General features: G+C 48.5%; 1 protein-coding gene across 1 annotated transcript in view; it reads left to right on the top strand.

The window, feature by feature from the left end:
- FASN (fatty acid synthase) overlaps nucleotides 1-27,780 on the top strand; it is an 88,217-nt gene that overhangs the window by 21,762 nt on the left and 38,675 nt on the right. The window contains exons 16-25 of the mRNA XM_073588141.1: nucleotides 78-253; nucleotides 386-577; nucleotides 1,530-1,610; nucleotides 3,927-4,112; nucleotides 4,240-4,419; nucleotides 5,928-6,131; nucleotides 6,466-6,779; nucleotides 14,157-14,546; nucleotides 14,693-14,857; nucleotides 14,941-15,059. Of these exons, the coding sequence (XP_073444242.1) occupies nucleotides 78-253; nucleotides 386-577; nucleotides 1,530-1,610; nucleotides 3,927-4,112; nucleotides 4,240-4,419; nucleotides 5,928-6,131; nucleotides 6,466-6,779; nucleotides 14,157-14,546; nucleotides 14,693-14,857; nucleotides 14,941-15,059 (2,007 nt within the window). The remainder of the gene's footprint in view (nucleotides 1-77; nucleotides 254-385; nucleotides 578-1,529; nucleotides 1,611-3,926; nucleotides 4,113-4,239; nucleotides 4,420-5,927; nucleotides 6,132-6,465; nucleotides 6,780-14,156; nucleotides 14,547-14,692; nucleotides 14,858-14,940; nucleotides 15,060-27,780) is intronic.

Below are 27,780 nucleotides of genomic sequence, written 5' to 3'. Positions count from 1 at the left end.
TATGGTACACCCTATACTATGTGTTTTACCATGTTTTCTCTTTGATATATCTGATTATTTCTGCTTCTTCTCTGCAGAATCAATGTCCACTGTAATAACATATACCCACCAGTTGAGTACCCTGTGCCTGCTGGAACTCCCCTGATCTCCCCTCTCATTCAGTGGGATCACAGCCAGACGTGGGACGTTCCCAAGCCCGACGACTTCCCTGCTGGTTCAGGGGGGTCTACATCGTCTACCGTCTATAACATAGGTAAACTACTCAGTTGTATATATAAATACCACTGTATACTGATTTTACAAGGCATTTAGACGGTGACGATCACAGAAGCTGGTCCCTTGTATTTCTGCTCTCACTATTGTGTTTTTATTTCCTCTGTTTTAGATATGAGCCCAGATTCTCCAGATATTTTTATGAACGGACATTGTATCGATGGTCGGGTCCTGTACCCAGCGACCGGCTATTTAGTGTTATCATGGAGGACTCTTGCCAGATCCTCGGGTGTAGTCATGGAGCAGACACCTGTTCTATTCGAAGATATTACGATTCACAGAGCAACAATTCTCCCCAAAACAGGTGACTACTATATGGCATGCCGTGTCACCGTCCATAGCAGGTTGTCCCATATGGATCCAGATTTAGCTTAGACCAGACGCTGTCACTTATGGAGAAGTGGTCACGGATCTACAGTTCTCTCCATGTATTTCTATGGGAGCTCCAAAAATTGCTATTGCATTGTTCCGATATCGATTGGAAATGATCTGTAATTTTACAGAACTGTTCTCTGTTGTAAAATGATCGCACGTTCTTCGTGGTAGTTTCTTATCTGTTTCTAGGAAAGTGAGGTGACATCCATTATCTTAGCTGGGGGTCTTATCTCCTGTGGTACAGTGTTAGATGTAGAGGGATCCATATACAGATTGGTCTTAATAGAAATATCTATTTGAGTGGACAAAACCTCTAAGGCCGGGGTCACACTTATGAGTGCAATGCGAGAAACTCACACGAGTCTTTCACCAATACCCGGCACTGCCGCCGGCACTCGGGATCGGACTGTGCGGCGGCATGTCTTTCTATGCAGCTGAACGCTCCGGTCTGAACCGCCGGCGGCAGTGCCGGGTATTGAGGCAAGAGACTCGTGTGAGTTTCTCGCATTGCACTCACAAGTGTGACCCCGGCCTAACAGATTGATCAGTGGATAAGGAACACTTGGCCGCTGTTGAGCCTATAATGTCCTTAGTACGTGCTCCAAATTTAATCTTGATGCACAAAGTCATAGTTTGGCTTTTCCTGACCCAGAACAAAGAATCAGTTTAATGTCCTAGTCCTATATGTGAATATCTTGGCCAACGCAGAGTGGCTTATTGTCCTCCCCTTTCTCCGTATTTAGGCCTTATGTCCCACCATAGCCCCCTAATTACACCTATGCTGGAATCAGCTACTCGGATGCTCAGATTATTGATCTGTAACATGTAAATAATGGAACTTCTTGTATATTTGAGCACATTTTCTTTCTTTGTGTCTAAAGGAGTTGTCCAACTGGAGGTTCGTCTGATGCCGGCATCGAAACGGTTTGAAGTCTCCGAGAACGGCAGTCTGGCAGCTAGTGGTAGGTTTACTGGTGACATAAAAAAAAACTGTGACAAAATGGAAATAAAAATGTGAATTTACATTTGTTTAAAGGGCAACTTCATATTATATCTTGTGAGATGGTGACTGTACAAGTGGCCCATATGCATACTGGGTTCAAGAAAGTATAGGTCTCATCCAGGAAAAACGGGGTGAGGGATCTAGGAAGGCTGGCTATGCCTGGTAAAGTAATATTTGCTAAGAGCGACTTTGGTCATTCTTGCTTCTTGGCCTGGCTTTGCCTATAGTCCTCAGTCAGTTTAGGCGCTGGGTTCATTGCTGGGTGTAGAAAGGAGTGTAGAGTGTTCATTTTAGACCTGATTCTGCCGAAAATCATTTGTTTTTCATACAGAAAAAAGCAAACGATTTTCATTTGTATGTCATCTGTATGTCCACTTTATACAGCCATATTATTTAATAAAAACGTTCCTATGCACTACCACATTGAATTGCATCGATCAGTGTGCTGTCCGTACGCTACCAGTTTTGCATATGGACAGCATACAGACTTGTTATAGATGTTCTCCTGAATGACCACTCAGGCTATATTCACACATCCGTGTGTCATGGTCCGAGCATGGACTGCAAGGCTCAAGTCTCCTGACCCCAGCTCAGCAGCTTGAGGCTAGAGAGTTCGGGTCAGGAGACCAGGGACCACTCCATGCGTTGCGATCCGTGCTCAGACCACGACACACGGATGTGTAAATCTAGCCTAAGTTGGAGAAACACTGAATGGACAGAAGATGTCTGATCAATAGATTGTGTGACTGACGACAGTTAGTCTCCAGTTGGTGCTATTGGTGTGAGGTAGTGCACGACCTCGTTATCATTTTTTTTAAGTGGTTGGTAACAGGTCACCCATATACTGAGAACTTATTTCATAGTTATTTTATTATTATTATTTTTTTTGTGCCTGGATGAAAAGACTTCAGGTCCATCCATTATTGCATTTACTGTAATCCTGTTTTTTTGTCGGAGTGTTTAGTATTTTGTGTCATTTTTTGTTGCATCTTCTTTGAAGCCACTACTTTTCTGTCTTCGCCTGTTTTTTTACGATTTTTTTTTATTTGCCATTATGGACGGATTTTAGCGTTTCCAAATAAATTCACACGATTGATCATTTGTGACTTTTGGAAAAGTCTCAATAGGTGTCGCAAATGTACTCCAGTTTGTTCCTGGAGTGATTTTATATCCGCCAGATATTTTAGCCCCCAAATTTGCCAAATTGTGGGGGGTTTGAGTCGCAAAATAGGTGAAAGACAAAAATAAAGAAGGTTTTTTTTATTTTGCGTAAAATTCAAAATATTTTGCGCTCACCATTTTGATGAATTTGGAGCTAAAAACGACTACCACAAGACAAAAGCAGAAAAGTGACTTAAAAAAAAAGTGACTTCCATAATGTATATATTTCAATTCCAGAATTGTGAATCCATTAGCAGAGCCTAGGTTGAGTATATGCCCATAAAGACATAAGGCGCATTCTTTTCGCCTTTTTTTCTGGAGTAGAAATGTGTTTTATTAGTGACTGTAATGTTTGCGCCTTACTCATTTTTTCATTTTTTTTTTAACACAACTTTACTTGGTTTTGTTTGACATTGTGGACACAGTTTTCTTCATCCAGATCTTTTTCAACTTTTCAATTTGTACTACGGTACCTTAATCTAAATTCGTTTCTGCGCAGTTTAACGTGCAACATTTTAGAAGAATTATGCGACTTTTTGCTCTAAAAAGGCGCAGAAAAAGATAAAAGACAGAAAAAAAGAGTGTTTGATTTTGAGCAAAATTCATCAACCCAATTTTAAAGAATTTGGAGCAAGAAATGTCAACGAGTCCTAGATATTTCATGTAATAGGAATAGATTAGTTAATTGGATAGGAATTGTTGTTTTTGCAGTTGCTCGATATTAGTGAGGCTCGGACATGCTGGGATAAGGTGATGCTTGGGTGCTAACTGAGTGTCTTCATTGTGCTCGAATAATATGTTCGAGACTCCACGACTGCATATCTCAGGGCTGTTCAACAGCCACAACACATGCAGGGATTGTCTAGCAAACAGGCAAGTCGAGACATGCAGCCGCGGGGACTCGAACGTAGTATTCCAGAACGCCGGAGACACTTGGTTAGTATCTGAGCATGCTCATATAACACCTTATCCCAGCACATTCGCTCATCAGTACTCGATATGCCTTCATGTTATAAATACCATATATTAGTACATTTTTGTGAAAAAAACAACAACTATATACTAGTGAACAAGTAGTGATAGCCATGAAACAATTTATAAATTTTATTTTCAGGGAAAATTTCGATCATGGAAGAAAATAATGTAAGTGACTTCCAGAAACAGCTAAGAGATACTGTGATTGGAAACAAAGAGACGGAGGATTTCGTGTTGTCAGACAACGATGTGTATAAAGAGTTACGGCTGCGAGGGTACGACTATGGACCCACCTTCCGAGGGATTATTGAATCCAGTAGCAAGGGTGAGTTATCGGCAGGGCTGGTTTTAGCATTCCACACAGGTGAAAGCAGTTACATGACCATAGCGTCTTCTGCTCCAGTGGAATAACATTGTTCTTATGTTTTCTGTTTTTTTCATCTCATTTATAGGTGATCAGGGGAAGTTGCTGTGGAATGATAATTGGGTGACCTTCCTGGATACAATGCTGCAGATGCTGGTTTTAGGGATAAGTGGTCGCAGCCTCCGCTTACCCACAAGGATCCAGTCTGTTTCCATTGACCCCGCAACACATGAGGAACGTGTATCCTTGTGTTCAGATGACAAAAAAGGTATAATACATATTTTTTTTATGGCCATAGATATAATGTCAGTTATCAGAATCACGATTTTTCCGTTGGGGAATGAGTGGCTGCAACTAGACTCTCCACTGATCAGCAATTTTATTGACCCATGGCAATCAGTTTCATTTTATGGAGGGGTGTTCCTAATAGAACAAAACTTTTAGGCCGGGGTCACACGTGCGAGAAACTCGAACAAGTCTCGTGTCTCAATACCTGGCTCTGCCGCCGGCACTCAGGACCGGAGTGTGCAGCTGCATGTACAGTATTTCTATGCAGCTGAGCGTTCCACTCCCGAGTGCCGGTGGCAGAGCCAGGTATTGAGACGCGAGCCTCGTGCGAATTTCTCGCACGTGTGTCCGCGGCCTAAAAAGGATATTCCAACCAGGAGCATTTCTCACTACGCTTGGGTGAGATTTACCGCTCTGTTTTGTCTGTAAGAGCCATGGATGTGGAACAATGCGCCAAGATGTATGTTCACCTACCTTTCAGTTTCAACTTGTCCTAGCTACAGCATTTTAGGAAATGGAGGTTAAGAGAAAGGACCCCCAACAACAAAACATCACCTGTCCAGTGAAGAGATGATTAATATTTCTGACGAAAATACCTCTTTAAATACAGAACCATACAAGCAACATGTCCATTCTTCTGATGGGGTGTATGTCTCTAACACTTCAGTGATTTACGGCATATTATGTTTTGTTGTAAAACACGCCATGTCTTCTTAATTGGTCATCCACTCTAAAAAAAACCCCAAATTAAATACATCTTGATCAAAGCAATACAGAATGCTAGCTCACTGAAGTGTCAGGTCAGAGAGCATGTTAAACTCTGTGAGATGCGAAGGTAGGAAGGGTGAGGAGCTTTCAGCACAGGGAAAAATCAGTCAGACTCAGACAGATCATGCTGAAAATTCTAGCAAATTTAGTTTACTTCAAAGCTGGATTCACAGTTACACTGCTCAATTATGCTGAATAACGTCCTCCATGCTACAGGGTTCAGCAAATTTAATTTACTTCAAATTTGGATTCACAGCTACACCGCTCAGTGATGCTGAATGATGTCCTCCATGCTGCTGCTGCTTCGGTTTGTGTGATCAGACAAAAAAAAATGTATGGGATTCCATCTGAAACATCATATCAGCTAGTCTCCACTCACTATGTCAGATATACTGAAAGTTGAAGGTGTAGTCTACAGAGGACAAAATTGGTGAAACATGCAGTCATATAAAAGCCAGACATTATGCTATTCTTCTTGTTCAGATACAGAAATGCTTATTCTGAGACGTTACGTGAAATGACAGATACACTTTAATAAAAAGATGAGTTGACCCATAAATATATATTAACTAGAATAACATACAGTAGGGAAATATAAATTGATATAAAAGTCATAGATTTAAGCATCTGAGGCATCTTGTACTGTGGATTACTATTTACTGCATTACATTTCTCCTTTGCGTATGATTTGCTTAACACATGATATTCCTATTATTTCAGCACTTCATGTTAGTGTCCACAAATGCCTAGAAAAAATTACATCTGGAGGGGTGCAGATATCTGGTCTCCATGCCACCACTGCTCCACGTCGCCAACAGCAGCAGACGCCGCCTACTCTGGAGAACTATGTCTTTACCCCGTACATTGAGGAAAATTGTCTACGAGATAACAATGACCTATATTCTCTTCTAGAGCAATGTACAGGTACTTGTTTATACTATTATCTTATTATTAAAGTCTATGGTTTTTATATACTCATTGAAAAGTTTGTAAACTATATTTTATATGTCACAATGTCCAACAGATCTAGTAAATCGTTCACCCTAAATCATCACTTTCTGACATGATGGTAACTGGGATTCCAATAATATGAGGTCAGAGAGCTTTGGGCCCCAACAATATGCTGAATGAAGGGGCCCTAGCCTACATATGCTTGATGGGTCCAACTCATTCAGAACATCATCAGGTGTATTAACACCCCTGACCCCAACGAGTCTAGTTGGCTGTAAATCTAGAGCGTCATCTGGTTCCCTTGCAGATAAGATTTGTGAACTAGAGTCAAAGGTGGCCCAGCATGGACTACAAATCAACATTCCCAGAATCAAAAGAGCCCACCGGAATAAAAAACTAAGTAGTTCTCCAGACCATGGTCTTCTGCATGTCCTCACAGAGATCTGTAATCTCGAGTTAAATGGCAACTTGCATTCTGAACTGGAAGAAACTCTGACCCAGAAGAACAATCAGCTCCAAGATGATTCTCTCCTGAATGGGTTGCTCACATCACCTCATCTGAAAACGTGTCTGGATACAGTTCTAGAGAACAGTAATCTCCATAAAATGAAGATTATTGAAGTAAGTTTTTTCAATATTTTAGATGGATAATACTATTAAGCATGATACAGATGATATTTAGCAGTTTATTCAGCAGGGTATACCGGGGATTTGAGTCAAAGCTGAGAAAAAGCAATCAGTATTTTCAAGGGCATCTCTGGATGGGCTACAAAACAAAAGGTCACCATCTGTACAGTGCAGTAGAAGAATAAGGCCATCTGTCTGGAAAGCTACTTACAATTAAATGTCAATGATAGATCAGGCTTTGTTCACGACATGTTGTGTTAGGGTTTGTGCTAAGGCATCCTTTAATACATTCATCACTCATGCGTTAGTCCTACATGCTAAATATAGGGACGTCATTTCAGTCTACTAGTAATAAGAGGTTAACCCAACAGATTAGTCTTTATAGGTAAAGGGCGGTCATTATAGTTATACTTTGCCTTCTAATTCATCAATGCTTTCAAGATCTCTTCTTTGTCTTTGAATGGAAGCATTCATAGTTTTTAAATTTTGTGGCTAAAAACCCTACTTGATCTGCTCACTCAGGTGCACATTCTACTAAAGGGAGTATTCCCAAGTTTGAAGTTATTCCCTAGCTACAGGATAGGGGATAACGTCCCAATTAATGGTGGTATAACCGCTGGAACCCCACTGATCACAAGAAGAAGAACCCCATGTGAATGGAGCTGGGGTCAATCATGTTCACTGCCACTCCATTCATTCTTAATGTGATAGCCGGAGACAGCCGAACGCAGTACTTTGGCTCATCTTCAGCACTCCCATGAGAATAAATGGAGCTGCAGTGCACATGATCAACCACTTAAGAGCTCCGGTTTATGAGATTTATGCAGGCCCAGTGGTTGGATCCTCCAGTGAAGTTATTCCCTAACTTACAGACAAGGTATAACGTGTAAACTTGGGAATACCTAGTGTATGTCAGCCTTTTTCTATCCTGTGATTGCCCAACATTTCATTATAAGAAGGACATGATGTGGATTGGTTTATAGCCACTGTGTGGCTACTGACATCAAGCGAAGATTGTGAAAAAGTCTGAGAGTGTGGAACATAAAAGTTTATTACCAAGAGGCATAACTTTTCTTTCTCGTTCGCCTTATTGGGGGACACAGAGACCATGGGTGTAAGCTGCTGCCACTAGGAGGCTGACACTATGCACAAAAAAAGGTTAGCTCCTCCTCCGCAGTGTACACCCCACCGACCGGCAGGAAGTTCCTCAGTTTAGCTTAGTGTCAGTAGGAGGTGGACACGGGTCTTTCATTAGACCCATATCTACCTCGATGTGCGTCGTTCCTTTTCAGGTTCCAGGAGGGATACAGTGTGAAGAGTCACAACTGTACTCCCACAAAGAGGCTATGAGTACGGCGTGTACTGCCACCCCGTATCCTCTTAGTTCTCCGGGCGGACCACAGGCTGAGCACAGGTGTCGTGCCAGCGAAAACAGATGGTCCTTGCCCCCCGCCTCCCACCCACTCGCCCACCAGAGCCTGTCGGTTGGACGAGGCGCGAATATGTAGAAGATGAGCAGACAGCGTGGGATACAGAAGGTACCTTTATTGGAGCACCGGAACATAAAGCCACAAGATGACCCGGGAGCGGCGCCAAAGTAGCGCCGCAGATTCTCGCACTGCTCGCGCCGTCCGACGGTCGTCGCATCCCTTTTTGGCCCCGGCGGCGGTGGGGGCCTTCTTCACCCCACCGCCGGTATTCTTGTGAGGGCTGCGTCTGGGAGCAGGGCTATGGCGGCGTCTCCTTTAGGGGCGGACGCGGCTGCGTCGCAATTCTTCCGCGCCGCCCTGTGCTGACAGGCGGCCGCCGTTTCAAATTTAGTCCCCGGCTTCAGTTTGGGCCTTTGCACCCGTCGCGGCCACGCCCCCCGTTCATTATCATAGGCCGGCTGCGCTCCCGCCCGTTCCTAAGCCCTCCCACCGCCTCTCTAGTCTTGTGGCTGGGAAGGGGGAGGAGGCGGTTCTTCCCTCTGGTGCAGGCGGCTAGCTCCGCCTTTCTTCTTACACAGAGACCGCGCTTTTTGATTCCTCACATCAGGCTGCCGCCATCTTTGCAGCCTGACAGCCGGAGACTACAGCAGATGCCATCTTTCGGGGACACCGGACCGTGAGTAGTTCTGCAACTGCAGACTGACACCCTACCCTGCCTTGCTGTCCCCCAACCCTCCAGCACTTCCGCAGATTTTTTTTCGCATGCTCCTCTTGCAATCGCAAATTCCCCTCTGCCGGGACTGCAGCAATCCCGTTCAGCAGGATGCCGTCCAGGAGCCATCTACTGCGCCACGTGAAATCGAACCCCCCATTCCTGGCTGGGCCTCATCCCTTTCACAATCTGTGGCAGACCTCACCAGGGTGTCTCAGTCCCTAGTTGGCCGTTCTTGATAAGTTGCCCCTGGACACTTCTGCAGGGTCCAGCAGGTCGCAAGACGTTCCATCTGAGCCAGCTAGCAGATGCCGCGAAAGGCCCAGGCAGGATCCACGGCTGGAATCCTCTCCTGGTCTCTCATCGGCACCTAGTCCTTCCCAGCAGTCGCCCTCCCGTGCCTCCTCACCCGAGTCAGGTGAAGCGTTCTCGGATATGTCCTCTGTAGGGATTTTAGAGCTGGATTCTGACCAGGACGCGGACATGAAGGTTACGGTACAGAACCTCATTGCTGCGATTAACCACACCTTCGAAATATCTGACTCCCCTGCGAAATCCTCAGATCAGGAGGTTTCGTTCAGACGGGCACAAACACCATCCAGGGTATTCGCCTTCCACTCTGAGTTTGGCAAGATCCTTGCCAGGGAAAGAGAAAATCCGTCCAGGCGATTTCAAAGAGGGAAGCATCTCGGCGTGCTGTATCCGTTGGCTAAAGAGCTCTCTGACAACTGGTCTGCTTCCCTGTCGGTGGACGCACCCGTGTCCAGACTTTCTAATAACACGGTTCTCCCGCTTTCAGGTGTAGCGTCACTAAAGGATTCTAATGATAGAATTATAGAATCCTTGGCAAAGTCAGCATTCGCGGCGGCTGCAGCGGCGCTATGTCCAGTCTTTGCCTCATCTTGGGTGGCAAAGGCCATAGCCACTTGGGCAGAGGATCTCCGTAAGGGCATCCTAGATAAGGCCCAACCAGAGCAATTGACCGATCTGGCCAACCAGATTTCCCATGCAGGGGATTATCTGCTTTCTGCTTCCTTGGATGCCGCGTCTCGCGCTGTTCAGGCGTCAAGCAACGTTGTGGCAATCCGACGTACAATTTTGCTCAAGGCTTGGCAGGCGGACTTGTCTTCTAAAAAGTCTCTTACCAATCTGCCTATTCATGGAGCGCGTCTCTTTGGGTCCCAGCTGGACCAGATTATTAAGGACGCCACTGGAGGCACGAGTTCTCTCCTCCCTCAGTCCAAACCTCGCAGACCCCCGCCAAGGCGTCAGTTTCGGCCCTTTTGGGCTTACCGCCGCTTCAATACGGCAGATAACTTCTCTAACCAACAAAGACCACAGGTACGCCAGGATAGAAAGACGGTGTCCTTCAGACCCACTCCCTCCTGGCGATCTCACTCCTCCCAGGGCAGACCCTCCAGGTCCAGATCTGGACGGTCCACGTCAGCATGACTGTCAACGAACTCCCGAGGGTCCCTCCCAATTGGGAGGTCGACTCCGTTTCTTCAGGGATACCTGGCTGGCCTCAGTAGAGGACGCTTGGGTCAGGGAGCTTGTATCTTCAGGGTACAAGATAGAGTTCATTTCTCGTCCACGGGATCGCTTCTTCGAGTCCCGTCCTCCAAAAGATCCAGCCTTAGTTCCGGGGTTCTTGCATCCATCGCCTCTCTCCTCAGTTCCGGGGTGATTGTGCCCGTTCCCGAATCAGAACGTTTCACAGGGTTTTCTTCAAACCTGTTCGTGGTGCCGAACAAAGGCGGGACAGTTCGCCCCATCTTCGACCTCAAATTACTCAACAGGAGAGCCCGACTGCGTCATTTCCGAATGGAGTTTCTTCGGTTAATCGCTTCCATGGAGACGCAGGAGTTCATGTGTTCAATAGACATTCAAGATGCCTATCTACATGTTCCCATATTCTCCGGGCATCAGAAATTCCTGCGATTCGCCAGGAACATTATCAATTTTGTGCACTGCCGTTCGGTCTTGCCACCGCACCCAGAGCATTTACAGAGATCATGGCGGCGTTGATGGCCTGGTGGAGAATCAGAGGTCTCGTTCTTTTTCCGTACCTCGACGACATTCTGATCAAAGCTCCATCCTTTCGTCAAGCTCGCCAAAGTCTTACCTGACCAATTTCGGGTGGCTCATCAACGAAAAGAAGTCTTGTCTTGTCCCGACACAACGTCTTGTGTTTCTGGGTCTATTGTTCGACACTCGTCGATCGAGGGTTTTTCTCCCTCAAGAGAAAATTGGCTCCCTGCAACGGGATGTACGATCGCGGCCGCTCATGAGACTTCCATCTCTCCGGACGACCATCAAAGTCCTGGGAAAGATGGTGGCGGCAACAGAGGCGGTCCCCTTTGCCCAATTTCACTCCAGACCTCTCCAACTCGCCATCCTATCCCGGTGGAACAGATCTGTCCTTTCCCTGGATCGCCCATTTCGCCTTTCAAACCATGTCAAGCAGTCCCTCAATTGGTGGCTGACGTCTCCTCTCATCTCCCTAGGACGGTCATTCCTCCCCTTTCACTGGCAGATTGTGACAACGGATGCCACCCTCCTCGGCTGGGGGGGCAGTGTTCCGCAATCACACTGTTCAGGGTCGTTGGTCAACTCAGGAGTCAGCCCTGCCATTCAACGTCCTCGAGATACAAGCGATTTATCTGTCTCTCGTTCACTGGGAGAGACTTCTCAGGGGACTGCCTATCCGGATTCAGACAGACAATGCCATGGTGGTGGCATATGTCACACGCCAGGGAGGGACGCGGAGTGTCTCAGCCCTGGCAGAAATGTCCAAGATTCTTCATTGGGCGGAGGCTTCAGTCCCGGCAATATCCGCGGTACACATTCCCGGCGTGGACAATTGGGCCGCCGATTTCTCAGCCGCGAGGATCTCGCGGCGGGAGAGTGGTCCCTACATCCGGAAGTATTTCTTCAACTTGCTGTCGTGGGGAACCCCGGACGTAGATCTGCTAGCTTCTCGCCTCAACAGAAAAGTTCCACAGTTTGTATCCAGGGCTCGAGATCCTCTCGCGGTGGGCGCCAATGCTCTGGCCATTCCTTGGTCACAGTTCGAGCTCCCCTACCGGTTTCCTCCCCTGCCTCTTCTTCCCAGGCGGCTGAAGAAAATCAAGGCGGAAGGAATTTCAGTCCTCCTCTTCGTCCCGAATTGGCCCAGTAGGGATTGGTTCGCGGACATCGCCAACCTTCTCGCGGACGCCCTCTGGAAGCTTCCAGACTGAGCAGATCTGCTGTCTCAAGGTCCGATTTGCCACCCCAATTCTCGGCCGCTCAATTTAACGGCGTGGCTGTTGAGGCCGAGGTTTTGCAACGATCAGGCTTTTCCGATCGAGTTATTCATACCATGATCTGAGCCAGGAAGCCATCGTCTTCCAAGATTTATTGCCGTTCTTGGAAGAACTATTTCACTTGGTGCGAGATCAATGACATTCCGCCCATGTGTTTTTTCGCTCCCTTCTGTCCTGGTGTTCCTTCAAGCGGGGCTGGATGCGGGTCTTGCCCTCAGCTCTTTAAAGGGTCAAGTGTCGGCGCTGTCCATTTTATTTCGGAAGACGGCTCCCGTCCTCAGGTTAAAACCTTCCGTCAGGGTGTGGCTCACATGGTTCCTCCGTACCGAGCGCCCGTAGATCCATGGGATCTTAATCTGGTCCTCGAGGTTCTGCAAGGTCCTTCCTTTAAACCTCTCTGGGATGTTTCCCTTTCTCTCCTTTCGTGGAAAGTAGCCTTTCTGGCAGCCATCACCTCCATCCGGCGCGCGTCGGAATTGGCGGCCCTCTCTTGCCGCTCTCTTGGTATTCTACCAGGACAAGGTAGTTCTGCGGCCTCCGCCCTCTTTCCTTCCTAAGATTGTGTCCACTTTCCACCTGAATGAGGACATTGTTCTCCCGTCCTTTTGTCCGGGTCCAGCTCACCCTCGGGAGCGGTCCTTGAACAAGCTGGACTTGGTCAGGGCGATGAATGTCTACCTAACTAGGATGACTTCTTGCGGAAGACAGATTCTTTCTTCATCATTCCAGATGGGGCGCGGAAAGGTCACCCGGCCTCCAAAGCTACTATTGCTCGCTGGATCAGATCGGCAATTTTGGAGGCCTACCGGGTCAAACAACGAGTGGTCCCTCCGGGAATTAGAGCGCATTCTACCCGGGCAGTGGGTGCCTCCTAGGTGGTACGTCACAGAGCTTCCGTGCTGCAGCTTTACGAAGCTGCAACCTGGTCATCGGTTCACACGTTTGTAAAATTCTACAAGGTCCATACCTACGCTTCGGCAGATGCCAGCCTAGGTAGAAGGATCCTGCAGGCTGCGGTAGTGAGTCCGCTGGCCTGATGGAAGTTTGTTTTTCCCACCCCAGGGACTGCTTTGGGACGTCCCATGGTCTCTGTGTCCCCCAATAAGGCGAACGAGAAAACAGGATTTTTGGGTTGCTTACCGTAAAATCTGTTTCTCGGAGCCTTCATTGGGGGACACAGCACCCTCCCATGTTCTACAACTCTTGTTATTATGTTGGTTGGTTTGAGTTGTCTGTTCTGTTTTCAATCTATTCTGTTACTTCTCCTACTGCTTTCTCACTAACTGAGGAACTTCCTGCCGGTCGGTGGGGTGTACACTGCGGAGGAGGAGCTAACCTTTTTTTGTGCATAGTGTCAGCCTTCTAGTGGCAGCAGCATACACCCATGGTCTCTGTGTCCCCCAATGAAGGCTCCGAGAAACAGATTTTACGGTAAGCAACCCAAAAATCCTGTTTTATCCTTAGAGCTGAACAATGAAATTTGCAGGAACATGGTCCAATGGCTACATTAGTGGTTCATGGCAGCTGGGCCAGATCACTGAGGACCTCCTACTACCTCCAGCATCCCTGGTGCCTCTTCTAATTAGTAGGCTGCTCCTATGTTATGCATTTGTGTTGTGTTGCAGCCTCAGGACATCGCAGGGTCTATTAATCAGAAGATGACAAGGTAGTAGGAAGTTCACAGTGCTCTTGTTTGGTGGCCACGGACTACTGACAAAGCTGCTGGGCCTGTACATTATTTTCTCAACTCTATTATCTAGTGGATTGGCTTTATATTGAGCTTGCAGCTTGAGACCATTTCTCTATGAAAAGAACAAGAACGCAGGGAAATAGTAGTTGCTCCATATTAATACCTACATCTAGGAGTTACACACTGTACGTGACTTACCCATGTTAGTTTTTATTTCTTTTTTCTCCTTAGACCCTAACAGGAAAAGGGAATTTGTCTTCTTATGTGCTGAATGTGCTGAACACCCAACCAATGCTGCAGATAGATTACATTGCCACTGACCAGACTCTGGATGTCCTTTCTACAGTAGAGGACGATCTGAAAGAAGCTGGAGTTTCCATAGAGCAATGGGACCCATATACCACTCCACCTAATGGTGTAACTGGTGCTGATCTGTTGGTGTGCAATAGCTCAGCACATCTCCTACGGGATCCTAGACAAGTTCTGCCCAATATGGCAGTGGCCGTGAAAGAAGGAGGGTTCATATTACTTCATACACATCTAAAAGGAGATATCCTAGGAGAAACCATTGCCTTCCTAAGGACCCAAAATCTCCAGCAGAAAGATGGTCTCCTTTCCCAGGTATGATGTTTCTATATGTCAGTGCACTATGACGGCTGAGCAATGAATTGACTTCAATTCGGGTAATTTAGTGATAAATACATGTGCACTATGTCTCTAACCTTTCTACATACTCTGAACTGTCTGAAATGTCTTAATCTTCTCAGGCAGAATGGGAGAAGCTGATTGACAGTGCCAACATGGACGTGGTTGCCATGAAGAAGTCCTTCTACAACTCAGTCATTTTCTTATGTCGTCGACGTACCCCAGAGAGGAAAGTGGCTCTCCTCTCGGTTGAAGACATGGACTGTCCGTGGGTGGAATCAGTGAAGGTGCCGCATTTTAAATGAACAGTGCATTTACTCGTGTTGTCTGAATAGCTCTATTCTTCATCATCATCTGTTCTATATTATAGGAAGCTTTGGCCGATACATCGGATCACCGAATTTGGCTAAAAGCCCTGAATGAACCAAATTCTGGTATTGTTGGAATGGTAAACTGCCTGCGCCAGGAGCCAGGAGGACAAAGAATAAGGTAAGGCAGATGTCATAGGATGGTTACATGAGCAAGATTCAGGTTTTGTGTGGCAATTTGTATTAATGCACAGAATTTTAGATCTGTAAGGTGTAGCAAAATTAAGAAACAGTACGACCTCAAATCCATCACCTTTACATAACAAATACACAAACAATGTACATATATGTATAGGTACGAGATATATGTACATGAGATGACTTCTTATCATGACCTTTTAAAGTGATATTCCCTTTTTTAATATTATAGCATATCTCTAAAATATGGCTTAACATTGATCAGTTGTGGCCAACCTCTGAGAATTCTCTGGAAGGAAAACTCATTCTGCAGTCCTCTTATTCTAATATCGTGAGGGCCTCTGTAGTCAGACCCTAACTGATCAGCAAGTGATCCTAACTCTGTGCTTCCCGTCCAATAGTTGAGAGACCTGCCACTAAGTCTCTGCTTCCTTGAGTATTCAGGGCTTTTTCCAAATCTGCCATATGGTTCCAGAGATATGGGCCTTTTTATGTAGTTCTAATTTTATGGTCTTTACCAAGTGGGTGGTGCTCTCAGGATTCTCTGGGGGCATGTTTTAGCCTAATCTGCATTATCACCCTGTGAGTACCGCCCATTTCTCCTACGCCTCATTGGGGGACACAGAGACAGTGGGTGTTATGCTGCTGCCACTAGGAGGACACTAAGCAAATCAGAAAAAAAGTTAACTCCTCCCCTGCAGTATACACCCTGCAGCTGGATGAGATATCTCCAGTTCTTGCTTAGTGTCTGTAGGAGGCACTTGGGTCTGGTTTCACACCCCACCGTTTTTATTTTATTTTTGAATTTTTCAGTAAATTTTTATTTTTTAATTAACGGAGTGAAGGGGGCGACGGTTCCTTTCTACGGCCCACTCTCCCCCAAACCAACAACAGGCAAGCACGTGGAGTAACCCTTCACGTACCTTTCCTGCGACGTTTTTGGGGCTGATTCCTCTACCTTTGGCGATGATGCCTGATGGAAGTTCCCGTTCGGGGCAGGCGCACGTAACGGAGAAGACTGGGACAGCGCTTGCGTAGGCCCTGAATCAGCCCCATAGCTCTCCATTCCCCTATCATAGGGAGGGTCGATTGAGCGTGGCCTTTAAGAACTCCTCCAGCTCTGCTTCAGCCTGGAGGATGAGAGCCTGCATAGAGGACCGGACAGCGCTGAACGCTGGAGTGGAGGTATGGGGTCGGGGCCTGTCCCCCGGGAGTAGCGCTGATGTAGTCAGCGGCGGTGCACCCTGGAGTTCTCAGCCCATCGCGGCCCTCACCGTAGCGCAAAAAATTTAGCCCCTGGCTTTCTGGCCTGCTAGGCCGCAATTTAAATGGCGCCGCCCACTGGCGCCGCCCCGGCCCACCCACCGGCGCCTATCTCGGGTACGCTCAAAATCCAGGCCCCGGCTTTTCCGGCCTACTAGGCCGCAATTTGAATAGCGCCGCCCCCCTCGCCTTGGCGCCTCTCAGCCTGCACGAGACGCGCGATCCTAATCTCGGGGGCTATATCCTTGTTACCTCAGCTGCACACAAGGTGTGAGGTGAGCAGCCGGATACAGAGTGTCACCGCAGGGCCACAGCCATTCCTCCCGGGGGACACAAGATAGCACCGGGTAAGCTGCATCTACCCCAGATTAAAGCTTAACCCCTTCCTGGCACGTTCCCTGCAGCAGACTCTGCCATTAACCCTTTCAGGAGCGCTATGTCTCAATCTAAGGAAGCGAAGCGGGTTGCTAAAAAGCACACTGCGTTTTTTACCGTGTGTACCCCTTGCAAGGCTAGCTTACCTAGTGCACAGACTAATCCGCTCTGCACTAACTGCGACCCGGCCTGCGCCCAGACCTGCGCTCAATCGCCCCCTGCCGCCGCTGCCAACGGGTCTCCTGCGTCTTGTACCCCTGAGTGGGCTGCGTCCCTGTCACGATCGGTAGAGTCTCTGACCCAGGCTATATTCTCCCTTCGGGAGGGCTGTTTAAACCAGAAGGCGTCCTTACCCCCCTAGGAAAGCTTTGGCGTTGAAAGGGAACCATCCGCCAGCAGGGGCCGTTCTCGTTCAAGAGATGGTCGGGGCTCTAGAAAGCGGACCCGTGATGCTTCCTCTAGCCCTGTTCGCACCTCTGCATCTGCGGCTCCTATCTCTTGCTCTCCCTCTCCTGGAGTTCTCAGCGAGCACGACTCTGATTTTGATTCTGACACGTCTGCCCCTCAGAATCCTCCATCTGATCAAGAGTCACTTGATTCTCTTATAGAATCATTTAACAAGATCCTGAAGTTGGATGAGGATAATGTTCCCTCTCCAACACATCCTATTTCTCTTAAGAAAACCAAACACGTGCGTAGGTTATTTACCAGCCATCCGGACACTTCTGTCTGTGTCCGAGGGGTCCTCGATCAAAAACCCCTCCGATCGTCAGATTGATTACCTCGCCCGTTCAGTTTTTGAAGCTTCAGGAGCAGTGCTTTTTCCATCTTTCGCGGCAATTTGGGTCACGAAAGCAATGGCCGCTTGGGCAGAGGTCTTGATTACCTCCTTACAGGACACCAGTCTTCCCCCGGAAGCAACCGCGGTCGCCAGGTAGATAATTCACGCAGCAGACTTCGTAGTGGACGCCTCTTTTGACGCCGCCAACTGCGCTGCTCAAACTGCCGCTAATGCGGTCTCCATTAGAAGAGCCCTATGGCTCCGTGACTGGCGGGCGGATGCCACATCCAAAAGATCCTTGACTTCTCCCGTTTCAAACAGGTCGCCTTTTTGGAGAGAAACTAGATCAACTCATTTCTGATGCTACCGGGGGGGAAGAGTAAATTCCTCCCTCAACGAAAAGCTGCTCGGCTGTTTCGCAACCAACAGCCAGCGCGCTTTCGTTCCTTTCGCAACAACTCCGGTTGGTCTTCCTCTACCTTCTCTTCCGGATCAGGTCCATCTTTGCGTGGGGACAGAGGCTCCCAGGTCTCGTACAGACCTAACCGTCCTTGGAAACCCAGACCTAGTGTTTCTGGTTCCAAAGGAGCCAGGTCTCAGAGATCTACCCAATGACTTGTTGCGGTATCCGGCAGACGCCGACAAAGTAGGAGGCCGTCTACTTTCCTTCAGCCACACCTGGCTCGCGGTCGTCCACGACAAGTGGGTCAGGGAGCTGGTGTCCTCCGGATACAAGATAAGAGTTTTCCTCCCACCTCCAACTCGTTTTTTCCGCCCAAGGGAAAGACAAGAGCCTTCCTTTGGGCTGTTCAAGCTCTCTTAAGGGACAGCGTCATCATTCCAGTTCCTCATCATGAGAGGTGCAGAGGATTCTATTCAAACCTTTTTGTGGTTCCAAAGAAAGACGGCTCGATGCGTCCCATTCTGGATCTCAAACTGTTAAATCAGTTCGGCACGGTTCCGAATGGAATCTCTCCGGTCAGTGGTCGCTTCCATGGAGAAAGGAGAGTTCCTAGCATCCATCGACATCAAGGACGCTTACCTTCACATCCTGATCTGCCCGTCTCACCAACAGTTTCTTCGCTTTGCAATTCACGAGGAACACTTCCAGTTCGTGGCATTGCCCTTCGGACTCGCCACTGCCCCCAGGGTCTTTAGCAAGGTCATGGCGGCTGTCATGGCCATTCTCCACTCTCGAGGAGTAGTAGTGGTACCGTATCTCAACGACCTGCTCATCAAGGGTCCGTCCCTTTCAGCCTGCAAAGAATCTGTGGAGATAACATTAAATACACTTTCACGCCTGGGGTGGAAGATAAACTTCGCAAAGTCTTCCCCGAAACCGGCTCAGCAAATCTCCTTTTTAGGAATGATCTTGGACACTTCCCGCGGGTTGGTCATTCTCCCTCCAGAAAAGACGCAAATTTTACAACAGGCAGTGCGAACTCTTTCCCGTCTAGCTTCTCACTCCATTCGTTTCAGCATGAGAGTTCTTGGAAAAATGGTGGCTGTAAAGCAAAGACAATTACTTGTCAAAAGAATGAGATTCACCAAAAAAGATACCAACATACAGCAAAAGGTGAAATTAAAACGTAACTTTTACTCTGTTAGATAAAAAAGTTTAGAATATGTGTCACCCAAAAGAAAGGGAAAGATTGTTGATCAAGTAACCAATCCCCAACAAAACAGGGAAAAAAAGGGGAAGAATAACAACTCCCCCCCAGTGTCAACAATCCTAAAAATATAAATTGTCACCTTAATATGTACAGATGACACTATAACCAGGGTACAGCAATGAAAAATTCATCATTCAGTATGCTGTAACCCAATAAGCACATATATATAACAGATACAAATGTTGTAAAGACAATTTACAACTGTACAAATATAGAAGAATGAGACAGAAAGATTGGAACAGTCTCACCTATAGTTGTAACAAAGGCAGGAGTCTTCATGGATCCTGTATAAAATCATCAAAGGTCCATGGAACCGAAGCTTGGGAGGACAATACCCTGTCAATCCCTATGGGGCTAGCAATCATCTATTCCCCAAAACTCCCGTCCTAATAAGGGCAGTCCACATCTAACCCTATATTGCACATGCCCTGCACTTTCCCTAAACAGATGTCCCAACGCGTTTCATCCAAGCAAACTCCTCAGGGGACTAGCTTGTCACAAAGTGCCATAGTGCTAAAACTAAAGAGACATATGTGTCCTTCTGCTCTCAATGCTGTCTGCCAAAAATGGTGGTTGCCATAGAAGCAGTTCCGTTTGCACAGTTCCATCTTCGTCCCTTACAACACCAGTTGCTGTCAGCTTGGGACAAGAACCCATTCTCCCTGGACCATCGGATCCTTCTGTCCCTGCGGGTCAGGCAAGCCCTCAAGTGGTGGACTCTGAAGTCCTCCCTGAATCAAGGAAGGTCTTTTCTCCCAGTAAGATGGTTGATAGTAACCACCGACGCAAGTCTTCTCGGCTGGGGTGCGGTCTTTTGTCACCACATGGCACAGGGTCGTTGGTCAACCCAAGAATCACGTCTCCCCATCAACATCCTAGAGATTCGAGCGATCAGATTAGCTCTACGGAGTTTCCACCATCTCCTCGCAGGTCACCATATCAGTATCCAATCAGACAACGCCACGGCTGTAGCGTATATCATCCGCCAGGGAGGTACCCAGAGCAAGATGGCCATGCACGAAGTGAGTCACATCCTCCATTGAGCCGAGACCAACCACTCGTCCATCTCGGCAATTCACATCCCCGGCGTGGAAAATTGGGCAGCAGATTTTCTCAGTCACCAAGGCATTGCCTCAGGAGAGTGGTCTCTTCATCCAGAGGTCTTTCACCAGATCTGTCTTCGTTGGGAGACTCCGGATGTGGACCTCATGGCCTCCATGCTAAACAACAAGGTGTCTCGGTTCATTGCCCGATCGCGCGATCCATGTGCCATCGGAGCGGACGCCCTGGTGCTGCCATGGCACCAATTTCGGCTTCCGTACATTTTTCCCCCTCTTCCCTTACTTCCGAGGGTCTTCAAGAAGATCAGAGCAGAGGGAGTGCCTGTGATCCTAGTCGCGCCAGATTGGCCGCGCCGAGCATGGTATGTGGAACTAATACAGCTAGTCGCCGACGTTTCCTGGCAGCTTCTAGATCGCTCGGATCTGCTTTCTCAGGGCCCGATTTACCACCAGAACTCCAGGGCCCTGTCTTTGACGGCATGGCTGTTGAATCCTGGATTTTAGCACAGGCTGGATTCTCTCCCGACGTCATCTCCACCATGATTAGTGCTAGAAAGCCCGTATCCAGACGTATCTATCACCACACCTGGAAAATATTCCTTTCACAGTGCAAGTATCATAGTCGTTCCCCTCTGGTATTCTCCATTCCGAGCATATTGGAGTTTCTTCAATCCGGACTAAGATCAGGCCTCGCGCTTAGCTCACTCAAGGGCCAAATTTCGGCCTTGTCAGTGTTTTTCCAACAAAGAGTTGCCACCAAACCTCAGGTCAAGACGTTTATTCAAGGAGTCTCCCATGTAGCGCCTCCTTATAGGAATCCATTAGAACCATGGGACCTTAACCTGGTTCTCGGGGCCTTACAAGAGGAGCCTTTTGAATCGCTGCAGGACGTGTCTTTGACCATCCTCTCTTGGAAAGTGGTCTTTCTAGTAGCCATTACGTCAATCAGACGAGTTTCAGAATTGGCAGCTCTGTCCTGCCGTTCTCCGTTCCTGAATTTTCATCAGGACAAGGTGGTTCTCAGAACATCCCCGTCCTTCATGCCCAAGGTCGTTTCCTCTTTCCATCTCAACGATGAAATTGTTTTGCCTTCCTTTTGTCCGGCACCAGTCCATCGCATTGAGAAGGCCCTCCACACCCTGTGGTTAGGGCGCTGAGACGGTACATCTCGCGGACGGCTCCCTTCCGCAGGTCAGATGCCCAGTTCATACTTCCTCAGTGGCATAGGAAAGGCCTAGCCGCGTCCAAAGCAACGCTAGCCAGGTGGATTCGCTCTGCGATTCAGGAATCCTACTGTGTCAGGAACGCGCCTGTCCCTGCGGGGATTAAGGCGCACTCTACCCGGTCAGTGGGCGCCTAGTGGGCCATTCGGCACCAGGCCACGGCAGAACAGGTCTGCAAGGCTGCAACTTGGTCCAGTCTGCATACCTTTTCAAAACATTACCAAATTCATTCTCAGGCCTCTGCAGATGCAGCTCTCGGCAGACGCATCCTGCAATCGGCAGTACCTCAGTCTTAACTCAGAGGTACGTGGGATATTAGCAGATGTATGCTCCCCACCCAAGGACTGCTTTAGGACGTCCCACTGTCTCTGTGTCCCCCAATGAGGCGTAGGAGAAATAGGGATTTTTGTGTACTCACCGTAAAATCCTTTTCTCCGAGCCATTCATTGGGGGACACAGCACCCTCCCTGTTTAGCCTACTGGCTCATTTGTAGCATTCTTAGGTTTTGACATAGTTTGTTACTGTTGACGGTTTAAGCTTCTACTGCTTTTTTCTATGAACTGGAGATATCTCATCCAGCTGTGGGGTATATACTGCAGGGGAGGAGTTAACTTTTTCTGATTTGCTTAGTGTCCTCCTAGTGGCAGGAGCATAACACCCACTGTCTCTGTGTCCCCCAATGAATGGCTTGGAGAAAAGGATTTTACGGTGAGTAAAAGGTGGAGCTCATGCTCCATGGTGGCCTGTGGGGGGGTCTTTATGAGTTGGTCTGCTTACATATTCATCTGTATGGCTTTTGACAGGTCACTGATCCTTCACTGACCTGCCCCCTATTTTACATAGTGCATATACTATTGTGGGGTTACAGAAAAAAAATTCAACTTCATCAAAATGGCGCCTGCGCTGTAGCATGATACAAATGGCTAATATGCCTGTATACATTTATGCTTTATTCCTATACTATCGCAGGGTAAAAAAAAAATTATATCTTCATCAAAATGGCAGCGGCGCTTGCGCAGTAGCATTCTGATTTTTATGGTCTTTACAAGAAGGTTGTGCTCTCAGGATTCGCTGCTCTACATTGTGAGCACCAATAGATGCTACTGCACAAGCGTTTCCACTGGTGCCATTTTGCTAGAGAAAAAAAAAATTTGGCTTCCTCAAAATGACGCCGGCAGGGGTGCCTGCGCAGTAGCATCGGAACGCTATTGGTACTGCACAGGCGCCGACGCAATTTTGCTAGAGAAAAAAAAAAAGGGCTCCATCAAAATAGCACCTATCGGCGATAGATGCTACTGTGCAGGCAATTTTTTTTTTTACTCCAGCAAAATGGTGCCAGCGGCGGTGCTTACTCAGTACAATATATTGGAACACGATAAATGCTACTGCGCAGGTGCCATCGCCGCCATTTTTATGAAGATATATATATATATATATATATATATACACCGTATTTTTCGCTTTATAAGACGCACCTGATTATAAGACGCACCCCCAAATGTGGTGAAGGAATAGAGAATTTTTTAATAAATGGGGTCCGTCTTATAATGCCAGTGTCCGTCTAACAAATCATATAGGGTATATGTCCCTCATAGCCCCCCCATCCTAAAATTAGCCCCCTTAATCTGGATATGGCCACCTTATATTGAATATAGCCCCCTTGTGCTGGCACACGGGCCCCCTGTGGCTGATACACGGCCCCCCTGTGGCTGACACTCGGCCCCCCTGTGGCTGACACACGGCCCCCTGTGGCTGGCACACTGGCCCCCTGTGGCTGACACACTGGCCCCCTGTGGCTGACACACTGGCCCCCTGTGGCTGACACACTGGCCCCCTGTGGCTGACACACTGGCCCACTGTGGCTGGCACACTGGCCCACTGTGGCTGACACACTGGCCCACTGTGGCTGACACACTGGCCCCCTGTGGCTGACACACTGGCCCCCTGTGGCTGACACACTGGCCCACTGTGGCTGGCACACTGGCCCACTGTGGCTGACACACTGGCCCCCTGTGGCTGACACACTGGCCCCCTGTGGCTGACACACTGGCCCCCTGTGGCTGACACACGGCCCCCTGTGGCTGACACACGGCCCCCTGTGTTAGATATCGCCTCCATGCTGCTGCTTTTAGTAAAATAAACTCTTTCCTTACCTTCTCAGCGCTGTCCCTCCTCGTGTCTCCCTCAGTGTGGTTGAGCTCCTCCTCCACTTCCTGGTTCTCAGTGCCGGTCATGTGATCAGCACAGCAGAGTGATATCATCTCTGCGTGCCTGATGACAGCGGCAGCCGAGACACTGGGAGATCAGCGCTGGAGGAGGTAAGGAAAGAGTTTTTTATTTTACTATGGGCAGCAGCATGGGGGAGATATCTAACACAGGGGATCATGTGCGATCAAAGGAGGGCGCAGGCAGCTATAGTATGCGCCGCTCCCCCAGCCAGTCACCGTGGTGCGGTTTCAGCACCATGGTGATGGACAGCGGCAGTGCATATTATATGAGCGGGAGCAGGAGATCAAAGGCTCCCTCCGGCAGCTTTTACCAGCTCACAGCACCGCTCCAAAGCTGCCCCCACCTCCCCTGGACCCTGCAGTATATATATATATACACCCCCCCTCCCCCCGTATATTCGGATTATAAGACGCACCCCCTACTTTCCCCAAAAATTTGGGGGAACAAAAGTGCGTCTTATAAAGCGAAAAATACGGTATATATATTGTTTTTACCCCACCGTAGTATAGGAATAAAGCATAAATTCATATAGGCATATTAGCCATTGTATCATGCTACACACTGCCTGCACCACTTTAATGAAGTTTAATAATTTTTTTAGGGACCTCACTATAGTATGCAGTGTGTAAACTAGGGGTCAGGTCAGTGAGGGATCAGTGACCTGTCAGCAGTCTGCATTATGAATACCTAATCAGGGCACCACATGAAGACCCCCCTCACAGGCCGCTTTGGGACACGAGCATATCATTAACTTAAAACTGAAAATAAAGATTACACAACAACCACAAGACGGATTCCATCAACCAATGTATCATTGTAATCAGTATAACGGCGCCGACCTGACACTGTCTGTAGGTTACCAGGCACAATCCTGCTGACAGGATCGTTACATCAATATGGAAGTATGCTGTCTCTCTAGTGTCACCTGTAGGTTGTTACATTTCTGTCTGTGTTGGCAGCAAAAAAACAGGATTTTTGGGTTGCTTACCGTAAAATCTGTTTCTCGGAGCCTTCATTGGGGGACACAGAGACCATGGGTGTACGCTGCTGCCACTAGGAGGCTGACACTATGCACAAAAAAAGGGTTAGCTCCTCCTCCGCAGTGTACACCCCACCGACCGGCAGGAAATTCCTCAGTTAGTGAGAAAGCAGTAGGAGAAGTAACAGAATAGATTGAAAAACAGGACAACTCAACTGTAAATAACCAACAAACATAAGAACAGGAGTTGCAGAACATGGGAGGGTGCTGTGTCCCCCAATGAAGGCTCCGAGAAACAGATTTTACGGTAAGCAACCCAAAAATCCTGTTTTCTCGTTCGCCTTATTGGGGGACACAGAGACCATGGGACGTCCCAAAGCAGTCCCTGGGGCGGGAAAGCAAACTTCCATCAGGCCTGCGGACTCACCACCGCTGCCTGCAGAATCCTTCCACCTAGGCTGGCATCCACCGAAGCGTAGGTGTGGACCTTGTAGAATTTCACAAATGTGTGAACCAATGACCAGGTTGCAGCTTTACAAGCTGCAGCGCGGAAGCTCAGTGGCGCACCGTCCAGGAGGTACCCACTGCCCGGGTAGAGTGAGCTCTAATTCCCGGAGGGGTCAATCAATGTATGACCCGGTAGGCCTCCAAAATTGCCGATCTGATCCAGCGAGCAATAGTAGCTTTGGAGGCCGGCTGACCTCTCTGCACCCCATCTGGAAGGATGAAGAGAGAGTCTGTCTTCCGCAAAGAAGTCGTCCTAGCTAGGTAGACCTTCATCGCCCTGACCAAGTCCAGCTTGTTCAAGGAGCGGTCCCGAGGACGAGCTGGACCCGGACAAAAGGACGGGAGAACAGTATCCTCATTCAGGTGGAAAGTGGACAGCACTTTAAGAAGGAAAGCGGGCGGAGGCCGCAGAACTACCTTGTCCTAGAGGAGTACCAAGAAAGGAGAGCGGCAAGAGAGGGCCGCCAATTCCGACACGCGCCGGATGGAGGCGATGGCCACTAGGAAGGCTACTTTCCATGAAAGGAGGGATAGGGGAAAGTTCCCTGAGAGGTTCAAAGGGAGGACCTTGCAGAGCCTCAAGAACCAGATTAAGATCCCAAGGATCTACGGGCGCTCGGTACGGAGGAGCCGTATGAGCCACTCCTTGAAGGAAGGTTTTGACCTGAGGACGGGAGGCCAACGTCTTCTGAAATAAAATGGACAGCGCCGAAACTTGACCTTTTAAAGAGCTGAGGGCAAGGCCTGCATCACGCCCTGCCTGAAGAAACGCCAGGACAGAAGGGAGCGAAAAATGTATGGGCAGAATGTCGGTGGACTCGCACCAAGTGAAATAGGCCTTCCAGGTACGGTAATAAACTTTGGAAGACGATGGCTTTCTGGCCTGGATCATAGTATGAATAACTCGATCCGAAAAGCCTGATCGTTTCAAAACCTCGGTTTCAACAGCCACGCCGTTAAATTGAGTGGCCGAGAATTGGAGTGGCAAATCGGACCTTGAGACAGCAGATCTGCCCTGTCTGGAAGCTTCCAGGGGGTGTCCGCGAGAAGGTTGACGATGTCCACGATAGGACGATGTGTGAACCAAGCCCTTCTGGGCCAATTCGGGGCGATGAGTGACTGGAATTCCTTCCGCCTTGATTTTCTTCAACAGCCTGGGAAGAAGAGGCAGAGGAGGGAATAGGTAGGGGAGCTTGAACTGCGACCAAGGAATGGCCAGAGCGCTGGCGCCCACTGCGAGAGGATCTCGAGCCCTGGATACAAACTTTCCTGTTGAGGCGAGAATCTAGCAGGTCTACGTCCGGGGTTCCCCAACGACGGCAAAGCTGAAGAAATACCTCCGGACGTAGGGACCACTCTCCCGCCACTAGACCCTCGCGGCTGAGAAAATCGGCGGCCCAGTTGTCCACGCCAGGAATGTGCACCGCGGATATTGCCGGGACTGAAAGCTCTGCCCAATGAAGAATCTTGGACACTTCTGCCAGGGCTGAGACACTCCGTGTCCCCCCTGGCGGTTGACATATGCCACCGCTGTGGTATTGTCTGTCTTAATCCGGATAGGCAGGCCCTTGAGAAGCCTCTCCCAGTGAACAAGAGACAGATAAATCGCTCGTATCTCGAGGACGTTGATCGGCAGAGCTGACTCCTGAATCGACCATCGACCCTGAACAGTGTGACTGCGGAACACTGCCCCCAGTCGAGGAGGCTGGCATCCGTTGTCACAATCTGCCAGTGAATGGGAAGGAATGGCCGTCCTAGGGAGATGAGAGGAGACATCAGCCACCAATTGAGGGACTGCTTGACCCGGTATGAAAGACGAAATGGGCGGTCCAGGGAAAGAACAGACCTGTTCCACCGAGACAGTATGGCGTGTTGGAGGGGTCTGGAGTGAAATTGGGCAAAGGGAACTGCCTCTGTCGCTGCCACCATCTTTCCCAGGACTTTCATGGTTGTCCGGAGAGATGGAAGTCGTAAGATATGCAGCGCTCGCACATCCCGCTGCAGGGAGCAAATCTTTTCTTGTGGGAGAAAACCTTCGATAGACGATTGCCGAACAATAGACCCAGAAACACAAGACGTTGTGTCGGAAAAAGGCAGGACTTCCTTTTGTTGATGAGCCACCCGAAATTGGACAGGGTGTCGGGGACGATGGTAAGACTTTGGCGAGCTTGATGAAAGGATGGAGCTTCGATCAGAATGTCGTCGAGGTACGGAAAAAGAACGAGACCTTTGATTCTCAACAAGGCCATCAACGCTGCCATGATCTTCGTAAATACTCTGGGTGCGGTGGCGAGATCGAACGGCAGTGCAACGAATTGGTAATGTTCCTGGCGAATCGCAGGAATTTCTGATGGCCGGAGAATATGGGAACATGTAGATAGGCATCTTGAATGTCTATTTAACACATGAACTCCTGCGTCTCTATGGAAGCGATTACCGACCAGAGACTCCATTCGGAAATGACGCAGTCGGACTGTCTTGTTGAGTAACTTGAGGTCCAAGATGGGGCGAACTGTACCGCCTTTTTTCGGTACCACAAACAGGTTTGAGTAAAACCCTGTGAACCGTTCTGACTCGGGGACGGGCACGATCACTCCAGAAGTGAGGAGAGA

Source organism: Dendrobates tinctorius, unplaced genomic scaffold (assembly GCF_039654945.1).
Source record: "Dendrobates tinctorius isolate UK_male_01 unplaced genomic scaffold, ASM3965494v1 ptg000103l, whole genome shotgun sequence".
In the NCBI taxonomy this organism is placed as follows: domain Eukaryota; kingdom Metazoa; phylum Chordata; class Amphibia; order Anura; family Dendrobatidae; genus Dendrobates; species Dendrobates tinctorius.
Note: the sequence above shows the minus strand (reverse complement) of the source record. Positions and strands in the feature narration are given on the sequence as shown.